Raw genomic sequence first — 20,700 nt, forward strand, 5'->3', positions numbered from 1 at the left:
TGATAACATCTAAGAATATTTGGAAAACCGGTTTAACACGACATGACTTGGTGGTGGATACATTATGGAAAGATGTGAATTGAAGGACGTACTCATTCAGAGACGTGGCAAGGAAACAGAAACGGTCAAGGTTAATCGGAAACGGGAGAAGAAAAGAGAAAAGAATAAGTATTTGAAGCATCAGCATATGAGATAGAAAACGTTGACACAGAGTTGCCAACCAGGTAGCTCGAAGTAAGTCAAAATTTTCAAAACAATTGTGCAAATTTAGTGTTTGTGTGATTGATTTTATCATAAAAATCAATTTATATTAAAAGTGAAAGTGCGTTTAATATATCAGATGTTAGTAAATACAAAAATTTCGTGTGTGTACATTTTAAAAAATCGACTAAGAAAAGACAGGTTGGATAGATTTTTTAAAGTGTCAGATAAAAGTGAGAAAACATAAGACTCAAGTAGTTGTGTGTTTGGACGATAGATGGCAGATTAATGCAGACGACTGCTATCTGGAATAATTCGTTCAGTATTATGAAAAGACTGATTGAACATTTAAAAAAATCAGCAAAAAGTAATAACGAAATTTTTTCTTTTTCCAAATTAAACATTAAAATTTTTGGCTTTCATTTTAAAATTTTATGTGTAATCAGTGTTATGTATTAATAATTTGTAAATTCTTATACAGGATGTTCTCTAAAGATCTAAACGTCATCGGAGATGCCTCAGTTTAAAGAGGGGGCGTGTCAAGGGACGCCAAATTCAGATATAAATTTCTATATTAAATTTCATTTATTTGGCTAAACTTGAAAATTAAATTGTTGTTTAAAATTGGATTACATTCAGAAATGAGAAATCATGCAGACAGACGAGTTAACACATAATATTACATTGTGCTTATGGTTGTTTGTTTTGAATTAAGTAACGATCCAGACACGAGTCTGCACGTCTCATAACATTGTAAACAAACATTGAAGCAAGACGAAAATGTAAACCTTTGTTTATTTTATGTTCACACCAACACATTCTGAAAGTTGGGTAAAATTGTGGAAATCGCAAACGTAAACTGTCTGGAGAATTAGTCACTGAGAGACAATGTGGAAACTACGGTTTCAGCACAGAGATGTATTAACTGCGAAATTTGGTAAGAAAGAAACCACGAAAACATCATCGAGTAAATGACATAAAAAGGTTATGTCAAACTGAATCTGGATCAGTTCCTGGAGACCCGTTGGGAGGTATCATTCTTGGAAACCAGTCTCAGAGGAGCAACACCACGTTCTCGATGGAATCCCTTCCACTGTGGATCATCATAGACATCGAACTCCGAGTCCATGAGTTCAACTCCAGTAACGTCAAGGTATGTGGTAGTACATCTCTGATTACTCTCAGATGAATGAATCATCAACAGTTTACCTAATGTGATCTAGCAATTTAACTAACTACTCTTAACATACACCGTACACATAACTCTACATTATTATGACAATAAATGTCCATTTAATAATAATAGTTTAGCTCATGATTAATCTATAACCTCTCGCATGTTTGTTATATCATTCCTGTCTATTCAGGATAATAGACAGAAGCAACTAATATCGTGTCAAATTAGCGTTCTACATCCCAGCATAAAGGCTCGACACGAGATTAAGTTGAGAATATATAGATAAAAGAATTATTAGTGTGACAAACAATGATGTACGCTCGCTGTTTTCTGTATATAGATTAGCATATTAGTGTACTTCGTAATTACATCTGAATACACAGTGCGAAGAACTGAGTCATATAGCTTCGCGCTAAAATATGCTATATTTCGAGCGACATCGTCACTTATACCGTATCTGTACATAGATGTATATAATCATTTAGTGCTTCGTGATATCGGATTTTGGTGATAATTTAGTGGAAACATTCTGCATTTATTCAATGAATCGCTTTAAGACTTATCTATCACTGAGAGGCAACACCACGACTAGGCGTCAACACCGAGGGTTGTGACGACCGATCCCTGAGGTTCTAGAGCAGAGAGAGAGAAAGAGGACCAGATGCTGAGTACCGCCTGCAGATAGTAGGACAGCAACGGAGTCCAGGAGGAGAGAGGAATTTGACACCCTCCAGAATTCCCTGCGACAACCTGCAAGAGTCCAGACATCTTCCAGGACCGGAAGTGGATTAGGAACTCCAGGAAACACCAGAGATGCGTCGGTGAAGAGGATGCCATCGTAAACCGAAAGAAGAGCGCGCACGAACAGTGAACTCAAATAAGTAAAAGGTCTGATCAGAGCTTATAAATTTAACAGTGTTCAAATTTAAAATATTTTTTCCCTCGTCTCGTTGGTGCGAGTGCTATGTGTATAGTGTTGAAGCTTATATTTCGATCTATGATCGCCATTAAAAGGATTAACCATCTAACCTGGAGAGTCTCCTTTGCCAACCACCTCAGGACAGCCAATGATATGTGCGAAAATTTGAATGTAACATGTTTCTTTACAGGCCGTATGCTGTGATTTGGATAACTCCATGAATCTGCTGGGCATATTTTATGTTTTCGTGAGTAATTTTCTTCCTCAGGTCGTGCGTTAAAACTGCAGAGGGCCCTGACACTAAGAGTCTCATCCTTGTAAAGTAACTTTTCAAAATCTTACATTAATTTTAAACATTTGCTCTACCGACTGTTATTAAATTCGTTTGGCCTGTGGACTAGTGTTACAAGAGCATGTTATGGCTTACTTTATCAGTAATTTTGTTTCACAAAACACCAGTGTGGCGCATACTAGTTAATATTCAAAAGAAATTGGAGACTTGTACCCTCATTTGTACAGCCTCAGAAGTAGAAATAGCTCGGTGTTATACTTTAAATAATTAAGAAAAGTCTGAAACCGAGTTCAAGCTGTGGCCAGAGTGACTGTACAAGAAAGAAATTGTCAATTGACTTACCAATACTGGCAATGAAAAAAAAGTTAAGTTGATTTCAAACAAAACTTACAGTATACATTCCAATGAAAGCGTTCAAGCAATTTAATATTTTTATTTTTTGAACATTTAATTTGAATTTTGTCTTTTTTTTATCGCGCCTACCTATGTGTTTTTAGTGCGTTTTACTATATGGTATTTGATGCGAAGCAATTCAATCTAAGATAATTAAATAATAATAGGTTTACTTATGTTAGGATAATACGAGTGTCCCAAACAAATGAATTGTCATTTAGCATAGGAAAATTAAGCCAAAATGGCTCTGAATAGGAAAAAATATTATAAAGCAAATTTTCATTTTAACATCTTCTTCCCTGATACTCCACAAAAAATCCCCCAAAATCCCACGTGAGCAACTACCTGAAATGACATCATCAATATGGCGGAAACACAAATACGACTACTTATGGTTATGCGGTAATATCTCATCATAGAACATAAACTTCGTTCTGGTACCAAATTAAAGAATACTTTAAGTGATTTCAGGTAATATCATTCTCAACTGTTGCCGCCATTTTTAAATATGGCGGTTATCATCATTAAAATTAATTTTCTCCGTTTCATTTTATTTGTTTTACACTAGATTACTATGAAACTATCAGATGTACGGAAAAACACATCGAAGTAAACGTTATAGAGTAGAGTCTCACCTTTCTAAAGATACCAATATTATTTCCGTATCTTAAAAATTAAGCGAACTAGTTCATTTTATGTAGCGCAAGGTGTTGGATTTAGCACTTAGTTTACGCTAAACATGTGAGAATAATTTTACAACTAAAGGCGAAAAACGTTTGGAAAACAAACTTTTAACACATTTTTAAACCGGTGAGACTTTTGAGAAAATCGCCCAAAAAGCACAAGAACAACCACCTGGAATTACGTCACCAATATGGCGGCCATGTGAATATATTCATATGCTTATACGATAATATCTCATCACAGAATTGAGATAAAGACTTTGTTCTGTGCCAAGTTAAAGGTAAATGATTCAAATGATTTCAGTTAATATCGTTTTTGTGTTACGGCCATTTTTAAGTATGTTGGGTATTATCTTAAAAATTAATTTACTCCGTTTCATTTTGTTTCAAATCAGATTACTACGAAACTATCAAATACATACTTACGAAATATTTTTAGTATTTTAAAGTAACATTGATTTCGCTAACTTACTTGACTTTGTAATGGAAAAAGGTCTGATTTTACAGTACATTATGAAATTATCAAACAAAATTATGATTTAAAATAGAGAATATTAAACAATTTACTTATACAAATATAACACATATTTAAAATTCTGTTTAACAACATAGCACATATATTTAATCAAAATTTAGAAATCATTTACTGCATTACAAATTGCATAACCCAGCTCTCTACAATTGCATTTTTACTGTTTCATTCATTAATGTTTCTGAATAGTTTAGAAGATGTTCTTGAAGTTTCTTCAATATCATCACAAATATAATTATCGTCTTCTAATGAATTTAATACTAATTTATTTGTGCATGACTCTTCCGCACATTCTTCACACATTGATGTGCAGTGGAGTCCTCTTTTTCGGCACACTCAGTTTCTGGAACAGTCACTTTTGCATCCACACCGTACGAGATGCAGTAGATTGTCTCTCGCTGGTGGCAAAGTCGATGCCACGGGTACTTACAGTCCCGCCTCAATTTTCCATCCCCATTCCTCAGGCGATAGGTGATTTCCCTTCCATTCTTGTGTCTGATGGTACACTCGAAAACTATGCTGACACGCTGCAGTCGAACTTGGAGGGAGGCTTGCGATGTTCATTATATAATTCGGTGATTTTTTCGCAGCAGTTTGGATATATTTCTTGTCCTGTCGAGTCCATCTGTTATTTTTACGCGGTGCACTTTCACAATAAATGCTTCTACAAAAATAAAAATACGTTTAAATTAATACAACGAAAATTTATCATTTCCTAAAAATAAAAGAAATAAAGAGACAATTTTCTCAGAGTATCATTGGGAAAACATTTCAAAGAGTAAACTTCAAACACAAAACCGAAGTATTCACAGTATGTGCTAAGGGGGAATACATTATTTCTTGGCCAGGATCCAGTGATAGTCAACCCAAACCAATTCTTTCACTGTATTGCCTGCGTTGTAAGGAGTGAGCAAGAACTTTGCTTGAGGTACGAATTATCTACATTTTACCAAATTCTGTTCGATGACAAGATGTGCAGCAATGTCTAAGCAATGCCTTGCACAAGAACCCACGATTTGTTCTTGATGATAGTGATCTTTAACATCAAGTACACTCATGTCCAAAATTATTGTCGCATGTCTATAAATATGTTGTTGTAGGAATATAATTTGATAACGAATTCGCCCGGTATTTCTTATGTTAGTACGTGTATAATCAGTAGAGACATGTATGTGGCAAATTTCATGTCAAAAGAGCAGTAAATAAGAACAATATAACGAAAATAAAACTTTCTTGACCATTTAGCAACATTTTGTTTTATTCACTCTAATTTTCGTATTTGTAATTCTTTTCCTATGAAATTTAACACAAATATACATTTCCCGATTATACACATAGTATCAGTATTAAAAGTACTCTGCAAAATTGTTATCAAATTATATTCTTACAAGTAGACAGTTATAGATATGTGACAATCATTTTGGACAGGAGTGTACATTGGTCCCACCCTGCTATCTATGGTGAAATTTGTCATAGGTACCTCGAATACATAAATAGTCATTACGGAACCAGTGTGGTCGTTGCATTCGACGGCTATGAAGAACCAAGTACAAAATATGCTTTGCATGTACGAAAATCTCTTGGAAGGCCAGGTAGTACGAAGCTGAAAGTAACAGAATTGAACGTCGTGCCCGCTCCACAAGAGCAGTTCTTGTCAAACACGGCCAATAAATCAAATTTGACTATCACCGGATCCTGGTCAAGAAATAACGTATTCCCCATGGCACCTAATGTGAATACTTGGGTTTTGCCTTTGACGGTCACTCTTTGAAATGTTTTTCCAATAACACTCTGAGAAATTTTCCTCTTACTTATTACTTTTATTTTTAGGAAAGGGTAAATTTCCGTTTTATTAAACGTATTTTTATTTTTGTAGAAGCGTTTACTGTGAAATTGTAGGGGGGGGGGCGGAATAACAGATAGACTCGACAGAACAAGATTTAAGAAATATATCCAAACTGTTGCGAAAAAAAAACAGCAAATTATATCATGAACCTCGCACGTTCTCGCCATATTGATGACGTCATTTCCGGTGGTTGCCACGTGGGATTTTTGGGGACTTTTTTGTGGAGTATCAGGGGAGTCCATAGAACGTGTTAAAATGAAAATTTGTTTTCTAATATTTTTTCCGTCTCCAACCCTAATTTGCCTTCAACTCTTACTTCAGCAATATAGTTACCAACCTACTTAAATCGCAAACACCATCGAATGATATTAAGAATAACCCTAATCGAATTAATCAAATAAGTAGTTCTTTATTTATAGTCCCAACAAATCCTTCTGAAATAATATCAGTAGTAAGGAATTTAAAATACGGATCATCAAGGAGACCGGGGAACATCCCGGAATTTATAATCAAAAGATGTATCCACGCAATTCACAGCCTCTGTCTCACATAATTAATGACTCATTCTTACAAGGTATATTCCCAGACAACCTGAAATGGGCCCTTATAAAACCATTACACAAAAAGGGTGACAAAAGGAAATGCGAAAATTACAGACCAATTGTTCTCTCCTCTAAATTTTCGAAAATTATAGAATCCATAATGAAAAATAGATTAATTACGCATTTGGGACGTAACAATGTTTTATCTGACTCGCAACATGGTTTCCTTAAAAATAGCTCCACAACAGCTGCCCTTCATTTCTTGCAAGAAGTAGTAGACTCAATAGAAAGTATATCATACCCACTATCTATATTTTGTGACTTAAGTAAAGCTTTCGACTGTGTCAACCATTCGTTACTCTTAAGTAAGTTAAATGCATGTGGAATAAGAGGTGTTGCTAACCAATGGTTTCAGACTTACCTTACAAATAGACAACAATTTGTAGAGATAAATTTCATTAATGAAGACAACTTGTATATCGAAACTCACAGATCAACACCTTCCATGGTCAACATAGAAGTTCCATACGGATCAGTCTTAGGACCAATATTATTTCTTTTATATGTTAATGATCTACCTCTTTATATCACTCATGGTAAGTCATTTCTGTACGCAGATGACACAAATATACTTGTAAAAGGAAGCAGTAGCGTAGCTAGAATTTTTTCCAGGAGGGGCCAATGAAGGGCCCAAGAAAATTTTGAGGGGGCCATCTCCAATGAATGAAAAATTGTATTCACATTAATATATATATATATATATATATATATATATATATATATATATATATATATATATATATATATATATATATATATATATATGTGTGTGTGTGTGTGTGTGTATGTGTGAATGTTTTAATCTTTCTTGTTCATGATTTTACTCTTTTACAGTGAAAATGTAAGAATTTACTACCTCAAACAACTAGGGTACATTAATACAATTGATTTCTAATATAAGTAAGTAGTTATTTTAATCACGGCGTTTAAAACAAGTGTGGCTTGTTGATTTAAGTGAAAACAGAGAAATACACTTTTACAGGTAAAGAAAATAACTTATAGGCTCATGCCTCTACTTAAAAGAGGATCTTTCTATTCTTGTGGGCAGCAGCAAACTTATCAACAACTTCATCAAGAAATCAACTTTGGGTTTCTCTCGTCTTCATACAACTTAATAGTTTTGGGGGGATTTTGTGTTCACATTGGAATATTTCCTGATCACTTCCATAATGCTGGTCCATAGGCTCGACAATGTTGTAATTTAGGATGTTTTCACTTTTTGGATGTGGAGCGGTAATTGATCTAATGGTTTTGCTACGTGATCCAAAGCGTTTTTCCGTCTCAGTGATTACCTTATCAATAGTAGGCAGAAAAATGCCTCTTAGTACATTATCTTTAGAAAATTCCTTTTCTGCCTCAAATGAAGGAAGAGATTCATCCTAATTGAATTTGTGATATTTTGAAGGCAAATGTCTAATTTGTTTTCACGAGGAACCCCTATAGCTTATCTGTTTCCGGCTCTGGAATTTCAAGTCTATTTTCTTTGCATGTTTCCAAACATTCTTGATAAATTTGTTCGAATGTTGTTCGTTAAGTCATATTTTCCAGGCTTCATCTTCGACAGCTTTTGAACTAGTTAGTCTACAAGAATCAAATCTTCTGACATGTCTGCATTTACTTGAGATAAGGCGAATCTCAATGTTATAGTATGGCAGCAGTCATCTCAAATTTTATCAGCCCGAAAAATTCCCACCTGTGCAGATCACACTAATTTGCCGGATGGAATGGTGGAAGTAAATAAATATCACATGTTTCAGATTTGGTTTAATACCGCATCTAAAACTAAGTAATGAATTTCCCTTTACTTCATGAAAGTTATAAAGTAAACACTCTTTGAAGCAAAAGAGGAAATGTGTTTTTCTTTTCCTAATATCAAAGGGTGTTAGAACAGACATTTCAATTGGGACTCCTTACACCAAAAGAAGCATACGTGGCATTTTTCTTTCTTTCGTTTGTTTACCTTCATTAGCTTTTAGAATTTGATGTGAATTCAAATACATAAACACACTTCACAGTCATACCGAATGGCCAAATCTCAGCGGTAGAACATCAACTTAAGATTCAGAAGATGATGTGATGACCCCTCGTGGGTAAATATTTCGATTGAGGAGTTAACCAAAATTCTTCCTCGATGTCAGTAGGGAAATTTTTATTGCCCTATCGAATCATTTCCCTCATTTCTATCCTCTGAGCTTCGAATGTTTCAAAGCCTTAAAATGAATCCAAATGTAGTTGAAGCAACTTAACGCTATTATCCTGTAGTCGATACTAAATTAATATTGTTAGTTTTCAGACTAGATTTGAAGGAGGGCCATTAGTGAGAATATCCTGTTAAAAATTCGTCACCACTGATTTACTGTTCTGCATAATTCCTACAATGTAATTTTCTCAGAAATGCTGAATGCTTAATTTTCTTAGAAATTCATATTTTGACAAAGAACAAATATAAATCTGCGATAAAATTGGGTATTCACTGACTGAATTCACTGTATGGAATATCTGTGGACCAGTCTCACAGATTACTAAACATTAGAAAACGGAATGAAACAACCTGGTCACGGGACTAACTACCACTTTTACACAAAATAGCATTACTGCCGCCACCAAGTTGTATTATCTTGGTATCTTACCTGATGGTTAGTAATAAGGAGATTGTAGCACTGGCATTGATAAGCTTCAGAATTTCTCTAGTAGTAGTGTTTTTGGGATTAGATTACAGTTAAAATCGTTTAAAACAAAATATTCTGAACGATTTATTTTTTAAAAAATCACTGATTTTTACTACATTTCCCCAGGCTTTAGTTAGTAATATAGGTTCACCAAACGCTGACATCCTTTTCCTTGAAATTCGCTAGTATCGCTAGTTAAGTCATAGCAGAAGGTTTCTACAGAGTTGCCAACGGCTAAGAGCGTTAGGAAAAAAGACATACTAGAGACAAGTCCAGAAGGTAGTCGAGAGGGAGAATCATTATCGGTAGCAAGTACTAGGTGTAGGTAGTATTCAGTATCTTATTTTTCTCAAGCGATCTGGATACGAACAACAGACAGAATGATTATTGCAGAAATAGGACCTGATAAAAACTTTTGTTCTCTTCTTTTACTGTATATTAAACAAAACGGCTCGATATTAAGGTTCTTTGAAAATAATAATAATAATAATACCAAATTATTTAATGGATGCTATGCATTTGTTCTGTCGCCATAATCAATGGAAATTAATTACTTAGTATACGAATTATAATAAGTAGTGAACGAAGACCTTTCGTTCAACGCAAATGTCATGTTTTACTGTAGTGTATGCTATTTGTAAGCAAGCATTTATATGACTTTAAACATTCAAGTAAATGAGAATGCTGACTGATTTTGCTTTTTTTCTGATTCTTTGTTGAAAACAAAGAAGATAACCAGATGAGGGACAGAAGTTAAAATGAACGTTCAGATGGTGAGGTCAATGCATGCATCTTACAGATTTCGATGAATTAGATCTTGCTGTACTACAAACAAAAGAGCTGCCTGAAGCTTTTTACTCGGAACACAGACTACTGCAACATACGGTATTCTGCAGTCGGTAACTCTGCTGTTTCGGTAATAGTTTCATTTGTGGCGACTATCAAGTAGGCGACTTGTGGGAACTCCGTTTGTCAACCTATAGCAGTATCACGCTGTGTGAAGGGGCCACTAAAGGGGGGGGCAATAATTTTAGCAAGGGTGCCTGGCCCCCCTTGGCCCTCCCCTGGCTGCGCCACTGAAAGGAAGTTATCTAACTGAGCTGCAAAATAATATAACCGCAAGAGAGCTAGAAACTTGGTTACACCACAACTTAGTTATTAACACCGTAAAACCAAATGTTTATATTTTTTCCCAACTAACTCATCATCGATTAAACCTTCGTTTACAATTAATAATAATAATGTGGAATGTGTTTCAATACGAAACTTTTAGGATTAAACCTAGACGACAAACTTAAATGGAAACATCATATATACGATTTATGCCAAAATTTATCTTCTATTGTTTATATGGCTTATACACTTTCCTCTGTTCTTAACCTAGACACTTTAATTTCATTATATTGTGTGTCATCTTGCTCATAATATCGCGGCAATGTGGCATTAGGGCGGAGAAGCAACGGAAACACCAACTCCTGTAGCATGTCCAGATATCGAACACCATTTAGGGTACCAGGAATGAAAAAGGGTCCCATGATCGACGTGTTCCATATGCCACACCATATGAGCAGGGATTGATCGCATGTGGGTTTGCATCCAACCAATATCGCATGTTCTGGCGATTCAATTCCCCATCCAAATAAAAGTTACCCTCGTCTGTGAAGAGAACGCTGGCTGGGAAATGCGGATCTCGGTCATATTGTAACAAAGCCCAATTGGCGAATTCCATGCGCCGGTCTGGATCATCCTCTGAAAGGTTGTGGACAAGCTGCAGCTTGAAGGGATGCCACTTGTTCGTATGGAGAATCCTCATCACGGAAGAACGTGGTACGCCTGTTATCGCTGATAGTTGTCTTCTGCTGCGCTTCGGACTTTTTACACTCGTAGCAAGCACCATTGTGGATGTCTTCTCATATGTCGCCGTTCGTGGAGGATCTGAACATGGTCTGTCGGCAACATTACCAGTTACACTGAATTTCCTAATGAGGTAGTTAACGGTGTTGTGGTTTATTACAGGTCCTTCGGGGTGGCGCGCGTTGAAGTCCTGGGCATTCACACGACTGCTTCTTTCCCCCAGACATTTAGGATGATCTCAATTCTTTCCTGCTTCGTCAGTACCATCTCGCTCTACCTGCTACGAAAAGAAAACTTGTCAAATTTGTGGCGTCACGTCTTTTTTGCAGCGTTAGTGCCATGTCGCTTTCCCTGCAAGGAAACAGAAAACCGTCAATTTTGGGGCGTCATAACTTTGGAACGGGACAAGATAATGCATTTCTGCTTGCGGGACTGCATTCCCCTGCAAAAACAGTGTTAATTGGTGTTTCACATGCCTACCTTCCTATCTTTTTTTTTCTTTTTTTAAATAACCTGGATCCAAGTTTGCGGCCATCAAGATGGCCGCCATTCACCATGCATGCATCAATCGGTAGCTCCTTTACACAGGTCCGCCCTTCGCTAGTCAGATTTGATTAATCATGTTTGTTTCCAAAATAATCCACTGTACTAAGACTTATGGACTACTCTGTACATTTATAGTACTATCGGTTTCCACAGCCGAAGGACGTTGGAGATTTCATTCACTTTAAACTATTTTTTTTTTTCGATTGATATGAGGAGGAAGAAATCTAAATAATATAAATTCGCGTTATACGATGAAGTGCTGTGCTGAGCTCTCAGTATACTAATGATCTATGTCTATGGAAAGATGTTTAATTTCATTCTGGTTTAGAATTCTTAAAAATATTAATTACGAGCCCATCAAATAAAACTTGCTTTCTCCATATAATAATGTTTCAGAAACAAGGAAAAAAGCCTGCAATGTATCTCAAGAATTATAGCTATATCAGTAGGTTTTAGAATAATTTGGTATTTCATCAACTCGAACATATCAGCAGCAAAAAACTTAAGTATCTACTGAATCCCACGTGTGTCTGAAGTTTTCAATTTTGGATAAAGCGAGTTTTGCATATGATAGACTTACATATAAATGATACAAATAAAGGAAACAGGTTTCTGCTCGTGTCTTTATATCAAACTTTAGTACAAAAATTGCTACAAACAATATTAACTATTAACAGCAAACACCAAGAAACAACAAACACGGCAATAGGCCGTAAAAAACACCAACAAATTTTAAAGGAACATATTCTTCATACATCAATGATCATAATTTAACATTTAAAAAATTACCTAACAGTTCATATACTAAAAGGAAAACAAAAATACAAATATTCATTAAATGATTATTAGGAACTAAATCAAGGACTCCAATAATTAAACAACAATGAAGGAACACAACATTAATAATACAAATTTAAAAGTAGTAAACAGTCATCTTACAATTGTCTGTGTGTATTTTATTATTTCATATTATGTCATGAAATTCTGGAGTTTACATTACTTACTCTAAGAGCAGTTATAATTATTGTAATTTCATTTTCTCTCATATTCTAATTCGGTAATTTCTGAAGAATAAAACAATTATTTAGTTACCAAGTAATATCGAAAGTTAATCAATACTAGAAAAAATTATAGACAACAACATCAACATTTGACAATACTCTTGAGCTATAAAAATTATCAGGTTTTAATTATAATATTTCTTTTAAATAATGATTGGTTTTCTTAATTGAGAAAAATGAGGTTACCGTCACATGACGTTCACATTCCTTCTAACACAGTTTCTTGGAAAATAAGTGTACAAAACGCAAATATTGGATGTATTTAATTATGTATGTATATTCAGATCTCTGACGCTTATCATGAATTTTTAAGTATAACATGAATACACTTAGTTGACGTTGGAACGCATTTGCGAATATCAAAACATAACCTCCGTTCCCTACTGAAATTTTTATTGCTAAACCAGACATATATACACGCTATGTATTAAAATCTGTTCCATCAAAGTCAATGCTCATTAAGAATGGGATCGTTACTATTGTTAAGAAAATTTACACGTAAAGAAACCGATGTCAAAAAATCTTTGCGAGTCATACATGAAGTTTGGGCCTGCGCTAAAGTCTGAGAGAATATAAACCTCATTATTGAGTATCGTCTAACTTTACATCTGAGAAGATGGCGGCTATAGCTTTTCGATAAAGGCCTGAAGTACTGCTAAAAGAAAAAGGAGAAAAACATTACAAGAAAAATGGTAAATGCTATCGACTTTTGAGTAGTTCAGTTGTGCTGACTTTTGAGTCGCGTGTAACATCCATTTCTCATGTATACAAGGTTCTTGTTATGAATACTCTCAAATTATACTTTTTCTTCTGGTGTGTTCCTTTCTAGTTTTTGTTCTGTTGATGCTATTAGGGTGGCGCATTCTGGGGGTCATAGTTAACTTATTATTACTTTTACATGTTTCATTACTTCCCCTTATTATCCATATTTAACCCTTTTTGCTTTATTTTTTAAAGTTTTCTCTACTACAAAAATGAAATCAAAGAATATCGGCTATTTTGTGGTGGTATAATCAGGAAGAAACATTTCCAGGTCCAAAATTAAAATCAAGAGAAAAGAAAAAGCTCATTAGTCCCAGGACCTGCCAAAAGGCAGAATACTTAATAATAATAATAATAATAATAATAATAATAAGTAAATATTTATTACCAGAGTACAGAAAATTAAATCATATATGACGTTAAGTGCACTGAAACTCGGAGAGGTACAAAACAGTATTCATTTTGATGTGTATAATTATAAGTATTGGTTAATTCGTACCCGTTTGGTTTTAATTCCACTTATAACATTTCCTACAAATTGTATAATTCAGAGCAAAATATGTAGCAACTACCATGATGTAGGCTGCAGAAACACCAACACAATTTCAGATACATATACATACATATTATATATATATATAACAGATATTAAAGTTAATGCAATTACTATCTATTAATCAAAAATAGACTGAACAAACAGGTTAAGACCAAATACAGCTAAAAACAAAATTGGCGAAACAAACATCAAAACGTTACAAATAAATCCAAAAACTACTCATCTACTCTTCTCTAAATTACGAATTTATTGAACAATGATCAACCACTGAATTTTCTGTCTTCATTTGCAGGATTATCAAGGCGAAACGGAGGTTACCGGAGATGCGTAAATGCGAATTAATTACACAGGTAACAACTATGTACAATCGTGTTCAAGAAATCCTGTCCACCTTCTTCCAGTATATTTTTTTATTTACTTCCGCTTTTGAATAACTGAACATGCACTTCTTTATATATAAAAAAAGATAGGTGGGCAGGATTTTTTGAACAAGAATGTACATTATAACATATAAACATGGGCATGCTTTGGCTTTCAATGTCAGTTTTTCCACAATATGAGTATCTATAGTTGCTGGCCTTTTTCTGCGATTGGTGATGACTAGGGCAACTATAAAGCATACAAAGCAGTAAAGGCATAATGGAATTTTTCACCTATGGTTGGTACCATATCTGTGATTTTGACCACTTTACATATACAAATTTGCTAATCTTATAAGCATAATAAAACATAATTTACAGAAATAAAGCATAAAGGATAATGCTTAATGCTTTTTATTCCGAAATCTTGTGTATGTGTACAATATAGAAAAATTGTTGATATATTTTGTGCCAAAGAAAAAATGATCAATAAAGGCTGTTATCAATGCCGGAAACAATGGAAATCAACATCCAATTACCTTTATGCGTAACAATGGAAAGTTTGAATTCCTCCTCTCTCCGCGACTTCCGCTCAGAAGGATTTTTTGTTTCTTCATTTTGTGTTAAAAGGCAGGCAAGATTGGTTGTGCTTATTCCAAGATGACAAAATCAAGTGTATGTAATCTCAGAGAGTAAGAGAATTCTCAACTGACCATTTCAAAGTAGAAGGCGGTAATCTCTTTTGTACTCTTTGCTCTGAATACATTAAATATGAGAAATGAAATGAAATCTGAGTTTTACGTCCCACGATTATGCTAGCTAGGCTAAAGGATACGGGAAATGATGATGATGAGAAATGAATTAAATGGTGTAATAAAGAAAGTGGGAGGAAACGGGAGAACGCCGCGAAAATCCACGCACACGGTCCACCACAAAGTTCACGTGGCGCGAGATGCAATCGAACCAGGGACCCCATGTACCAGAGGTGAACGCTCTACCACTAAGCCACCGCGGCACCGTTAAATATGACAAGTCTACTGTCCAGGTATATGTTTCCTCTTCGAAACACCGCTTAAGGAAAACTGCACAAAATAAGGTACTATGTTGTATTGATGTAATTTTTAGTGGGAAAAATGAATAGTTGCATATACTTTTTTAATGTCTGTGAAAGAAAAACGAGTAAAATAAAACAAATATGTACCAGAAATGGGTAAAAATGGAGTATAATTCAAGGAACAGCATAATAAGGCATAATTTCGGAAAAAGCATAATGAAGCATAATGTAAGGAAAAATAATGCATAATTTACAGCTGTATAAATCATAAAGTTGGTGACCCTAGTAATGACGGTTAAGATTAACTTCTGCCCTCAATGCCCATGTCAAAGTAAGTGAATTTATCTTATTCTCCATAAGTAATCAATCATTCATTCGGCTGAAAAAGGTTTCATGTAATAAGTCTGGCTGTAAATACTGTAATAAAGGAAAAGTGGGCACCAGCAACATGTTGAAGGGTAATTTAGTATGTTTGAAGGCTGTGAAGAATACATGCTCTGATAAAAGTTCGTACTAATCGTATTTTAAAAAGGTCCGTCGTTAGCACACACACAAGAGAGTAAGGCGTTCCACTCGCCTATTGCAGAACGCACCGCCTCCAGAGGAAATGTCGCTATCGCAGCCAGAAAGACCGCTTCAAACTGTCTACTGTGGAGTGACTTCTTGAAGGGAATATCTTCAAGCACTACCTAGTTTGTAGTCCAGGGGATTATGGTTATGGATGGTAGAGGGCGCCAGTCATTAGTGGATATGAAATCAGGCAGAATGTTTCACCCCTTCCTGGGTTGATTTCACCTTGTGGGCAGGAGCAGAATCTTGCTGAAAAGTACTTAAGGCATTCTGAATAGGTTTTGGTCCACCCGAAAACGGTTTTCGTGGGTTTCTCACAAAAATAAAGACGTGTCGTGCCACCATAGCTCACTCCCCATCACACCTGCCCCGAAATAATGACCTGTCTGGATTTTCAGAATCTTATCTCTGTCTTCCCGAGATGATGAGGCACACACCTTATCATTTTGGCGTTTCAAACTCTCTTTGATGGTGAACGGTTCGATGAAGAAAATCTGTCTATGCCCATTATTCACTATGCTGAGCAGGCGTTTACATCTACGCTTCCTTTATGTCTTCGGACGAGACATCAGAAAGTTTCCCGTTGACAGTCAGTAAGCTCGAAGACCTAGATCTCCCTGAGTAGCCTGGACATCGTTCCCTTGGAGATGTTCATATCAAAGTAATCACCGTCTGTTTCCGTACGGAATTTCTTCCCACATGCGCTGCCACTACTATAATAGCTTCGGGAGTCCTTGCACTTCATAGATGGCCATCTCTGGGACGATCGTGAACGGACCCAGTCTTAAAGTAAAGCTGGATTGTGCAGTACACAAACATGTGACTGATCTTCAATTTCTTAAGCGTGTTGAAACTTTTGCCCATTGGCTTTCCAGCTTTGTATAATGTTACCACTGCTATCCAATTTTAGTAATAACCCTATTCCATTCTGCCTGTAAGGATTGTCTCCCTTTCTACGGCAGCACTCACAATGATCACCGCACCTTTCATGTATTCTCCATACAACGGACAGTGCTGCACCTCTGGAACTTTGTAACAGTATTTATGGCCAGATTGGGTACATGTCTTTCTATGGATAATCTTATCAGTGATGTAGTTTCTATATTTTTTGTTTTGTTCAATAGTCCTTATTTTGAAGAATTGTGGATTTTTCTTTTCTTTTTTTTTTTTTTTTGCGTACTTATTATTTTCATCTGATTCCTTTTTCTCATTTCTATATAAGTGTCTTAACACATGTATTACACTTGAATAGATAACCTTAAAAATCTTGCGGTTTAGTAAACAAACTTCTGTATCATGTTGAGTTTTTCTCTGTGTTCTATGGGGAAACTAATATTATATTAAAGTTTCCCAAAATCATCTTTTATGATTTGTTTTTAGTTCGATGAAATAAATGCATACCTATCAATTTTCAAGTATTATCCTTAGCTTAAGTGGTATTAGTTTTGTCGACGTTTCGACTTGGTATAATTATTTTTTCAATGTGTTCATACTGTTAACCATTTTCGTTTCCGTTATCCGAAATAAGAATCCACTCCAGGATCGCAGTATTGTACACTAAGCATTACGCAACGTCATGACTTGGTCGCCATTCGGACACAGATACAAGACTCTCTGTATCATCTCGTTCATCCTGCATCATCGCTCGATGGCTGGACCATGTTCGAACTTCCATGCGTAAACTGTTCTTAACATCGTAACAAAGATGGTTGGTGTTCCTAGAAGATATGGACTAAGAAGAGTAGCGTCATATCATGATCAACAATAATTCTTGAGTCTACATTCTAATGACTACCATGTGCAAGTATGGCAACACTGACGAGAGAGTATGAATGCTGACAACGTGTTGAGGAGTCACACTAGCATTAGTCCTGGCATATTATGGGAAGAAATAGGACATGACTTCAAGTCACTTCTGGTAATGATTCGGCAGACTATAACGGAATAACGATACATCATTACCACTGCTGCAACAGCACCCTGGGACAGTCTCTCAACTAAACGATGCTGCTACATACATGACAAGTGTGTCTACGAAATTCTTGCGTCACGTTGAAGTATTTCCGTGACCAGCAACTTGTCTCAATCTAAACATATCTGAAATCTGCTTTGGTAACTTGGATCCAGAGCCGGTCTGTGAGATTTCGAGACTCAGTTATCACAGTTGTGGACATACTTGTTTCAGTATCGCATATATCCAGGTCCGAGGGGATGCCGCGCTCTATTGACTTAGTACCACAATACGGTACTGCCAATTCTGTTGTCTGTTGCACATGATATTGTAGTAATTACAGTACAGTCACACGACTTTCCAACACGTGCAATTTCATTTTACTCCTGGGAGCTCAACTATTTTGTCAGTACGTATATAAGATACACGGTTGACCTTTCTTTTCAAAAACATTCTCCAGTGTATTAGTCCTCCAATAACATCTTTGACTTGGTATACGAATCTTCCATTTTTTTCCCCCACATACGCTGTATCTCTCTCCACAGAATGCAATTTCTTTCTCGATGTCTTAACCGAGTGCCCTTAGTACGAGTTTTTCTAACATCTTTAATAAGTATTTTGTCCGAATGCTTGATGACCAAATATAAAATTACTCGAATTTTAACAGTACAAACCTCTATCATCTGCATGTTTAAAGATACAATAACATACAATATTACTGTTACTTTAGGCTTCATAATAATGTTGAAATGTTACAACAATTATGTATTTTTATTGTACCTATAAATCCTACCTAGGTCAAACACAGAAGATAAAAGCAAGGAGAGAAACTGCACAATTCATTACTTAACTATATATAACAATGTTTATATACACAATTTATAAAGAAAATTAACCACCAGTCAGCAATAAACATTTTTATATTCATATCAAAGAAAACAATCCAAAATGATATAATACTAATATAAAATGTTCTAACTCACACAAAACACCCATATTTATGATATATGACACGAATCTCAACTTTCAAAATGAAATATCCGAGGCGTGTTATTAGTTTCTTTTAACACTATGAGTTATTGTCGAGTTCCTTACGTGTGATGGCATGTTAAAAGATTTATTAAATTACTGAATGTCATGTTAAGCGGAAGGGCATACTAAGGGAATGTATTGTAGAGATCAAATAACCTGTAAAAATGTCCTACTGTTACAATAAACAAATTTATATACCTGTTACCCATCATATATACAGTATTGTTGACGATATTTCAATTATAATGTAAAGATAGTATCCTTTGAAAAGACGAAAACTGCAAAATAAAAATTAAATGAACAAAAAATTACATAAAACATTGAGGGGTAAAGTTTATTTTTGGGAGAGCTCTTCATGAATTCTTCCCTTTTTTATTTCTTTTTTTGAAGATTACTTGAATTCTCAAAATAGAAATAATTGAGTCCAAACATAATTTGCTCGTAAAATATAAAATAACTTAGGAGTGTACCTCCAGTTGGTGGGAAAAGGGCGTATCTCACAGTTCAACTTGGAGGAAAAGAAGCAGACGAAGATTTCAAGACAAACAACAATGCATTATTCTACAAATTTCAGCAAATTAGACAAGGTTTGGCATATTCCACGGCAAAGGTATTCAAACCACACATAAAATATGGCATCAGCTTTCATATAATGCATGGAAAACAATTTTTGTGGAAGAGTAAGATAGGTCCTTCTTCCACCAAGCCTTTCAACTATAAAACAAAATGAAAATGTAAATAATATAACACTTATTTTGAAAATTATGTGAATAAAATAATTTTAGAAAATATTATCGCTATATCCTCTTATATTTCTATGACAGTATGTCTTACAAAGTTTTCTTTTCCACTGTGGCGCTGCAAGAAATAAAACGCAGAAAAAGTGGACTTACTTGAACAGACACTCATATGAAAGACGCAAGGACTCCAGAAATGATTACTATCTCAATGTGCGTATATGCCTTATCACCACCTTTTATTGACAGTTTCATAGTCTCTCTTTAACTATCACTCAAATACTGTGAACATTGTTTAAGCGTTGCATTTTGTCTCCTTAGTAAACACAATAATTGTCTATTCTATATAAACCTTTAGTAAATATAACTTGAGCAAATTACTTGACTAGAAATATGGAATTATCTACTTGCCGTTTACTTAAGTAGACTGCAAACGAATGATGGAAGTCAATTAATAGTCTAATGTAAACTCTAGACGGAACTGCTTAATTATAAGAAAATACGCGGGAAGTGCAACTACAGGCACGAATAATAGCACCAAAAATAAAATAGAAAGATAAAAAACGCTACAATGAACATTTTACTGAGACAGGATTCAAATATTCTTGATATTGTCGTAAAGAAGTTTCACTCCTTTCATCAAGGCTTGAAATATAAATCAGACCATTTATTCTTTGCATTTACAAACAGGAAAATTGCAGCAAGGCTGTAACCACAATGATGGAAATATATTCCAGAAGTTACATAACTGACTTTGAGGGAAAAAATCCTGCAAATGCTTCTTCAAGGCTTCATTGATAACAGATACGACTGAGGCATACCTGCAAAATAAACATTTTCTCAGAACATTTCACCACAGATTTAAGTATTGTACTTCATGTTATACCTTACACATTCAAGATTA

The 20,700-nt window shown here is 35.1% G+C and overlaps 1 protein-coding gene across 1 annotated transcript in view; it reads right to left on the reverse strand.

Annotated features, from left to right (window-relative positions):
- Positions 1 to 15,765: 15,765 nt before the first annotated feature.
- Positions 15,766 to 20,700, reverse strand: part of LOC145695198 (arylsulfatase H-like) — a 40,608-nt gene continuing 35,673 nt past the window's right edge. Inside the window, exon 8 of the mRNA XM_081772181.1 lies at positions 15,766 to 20,617. Within this exon, the coding sequence (XP_081628307.1) occupies positions 20,464 to 20,617 (154 nt within the window). The 3' untranslated portion in view covers positions 15,766 to 20,463. The remainder of the gene's footprint in view (positions 20,618 to 20,700) is intronic.

The sequence above is a fragment of the Thermobia domestica genome, chromosome 9, assembly GCF_964235325.1.
Source record: "Thermobia domestica chromosome 9, izTheDome1.hap1.1, whole genome shotgun sequence".
Taxonomy (NCBI): domain Eukaryota; kingdom Metazoa; phylum Arthropoda; class Insecta; order Zygentoma; family Lepismatidae; genus Thermobia; species Thermobia domestica.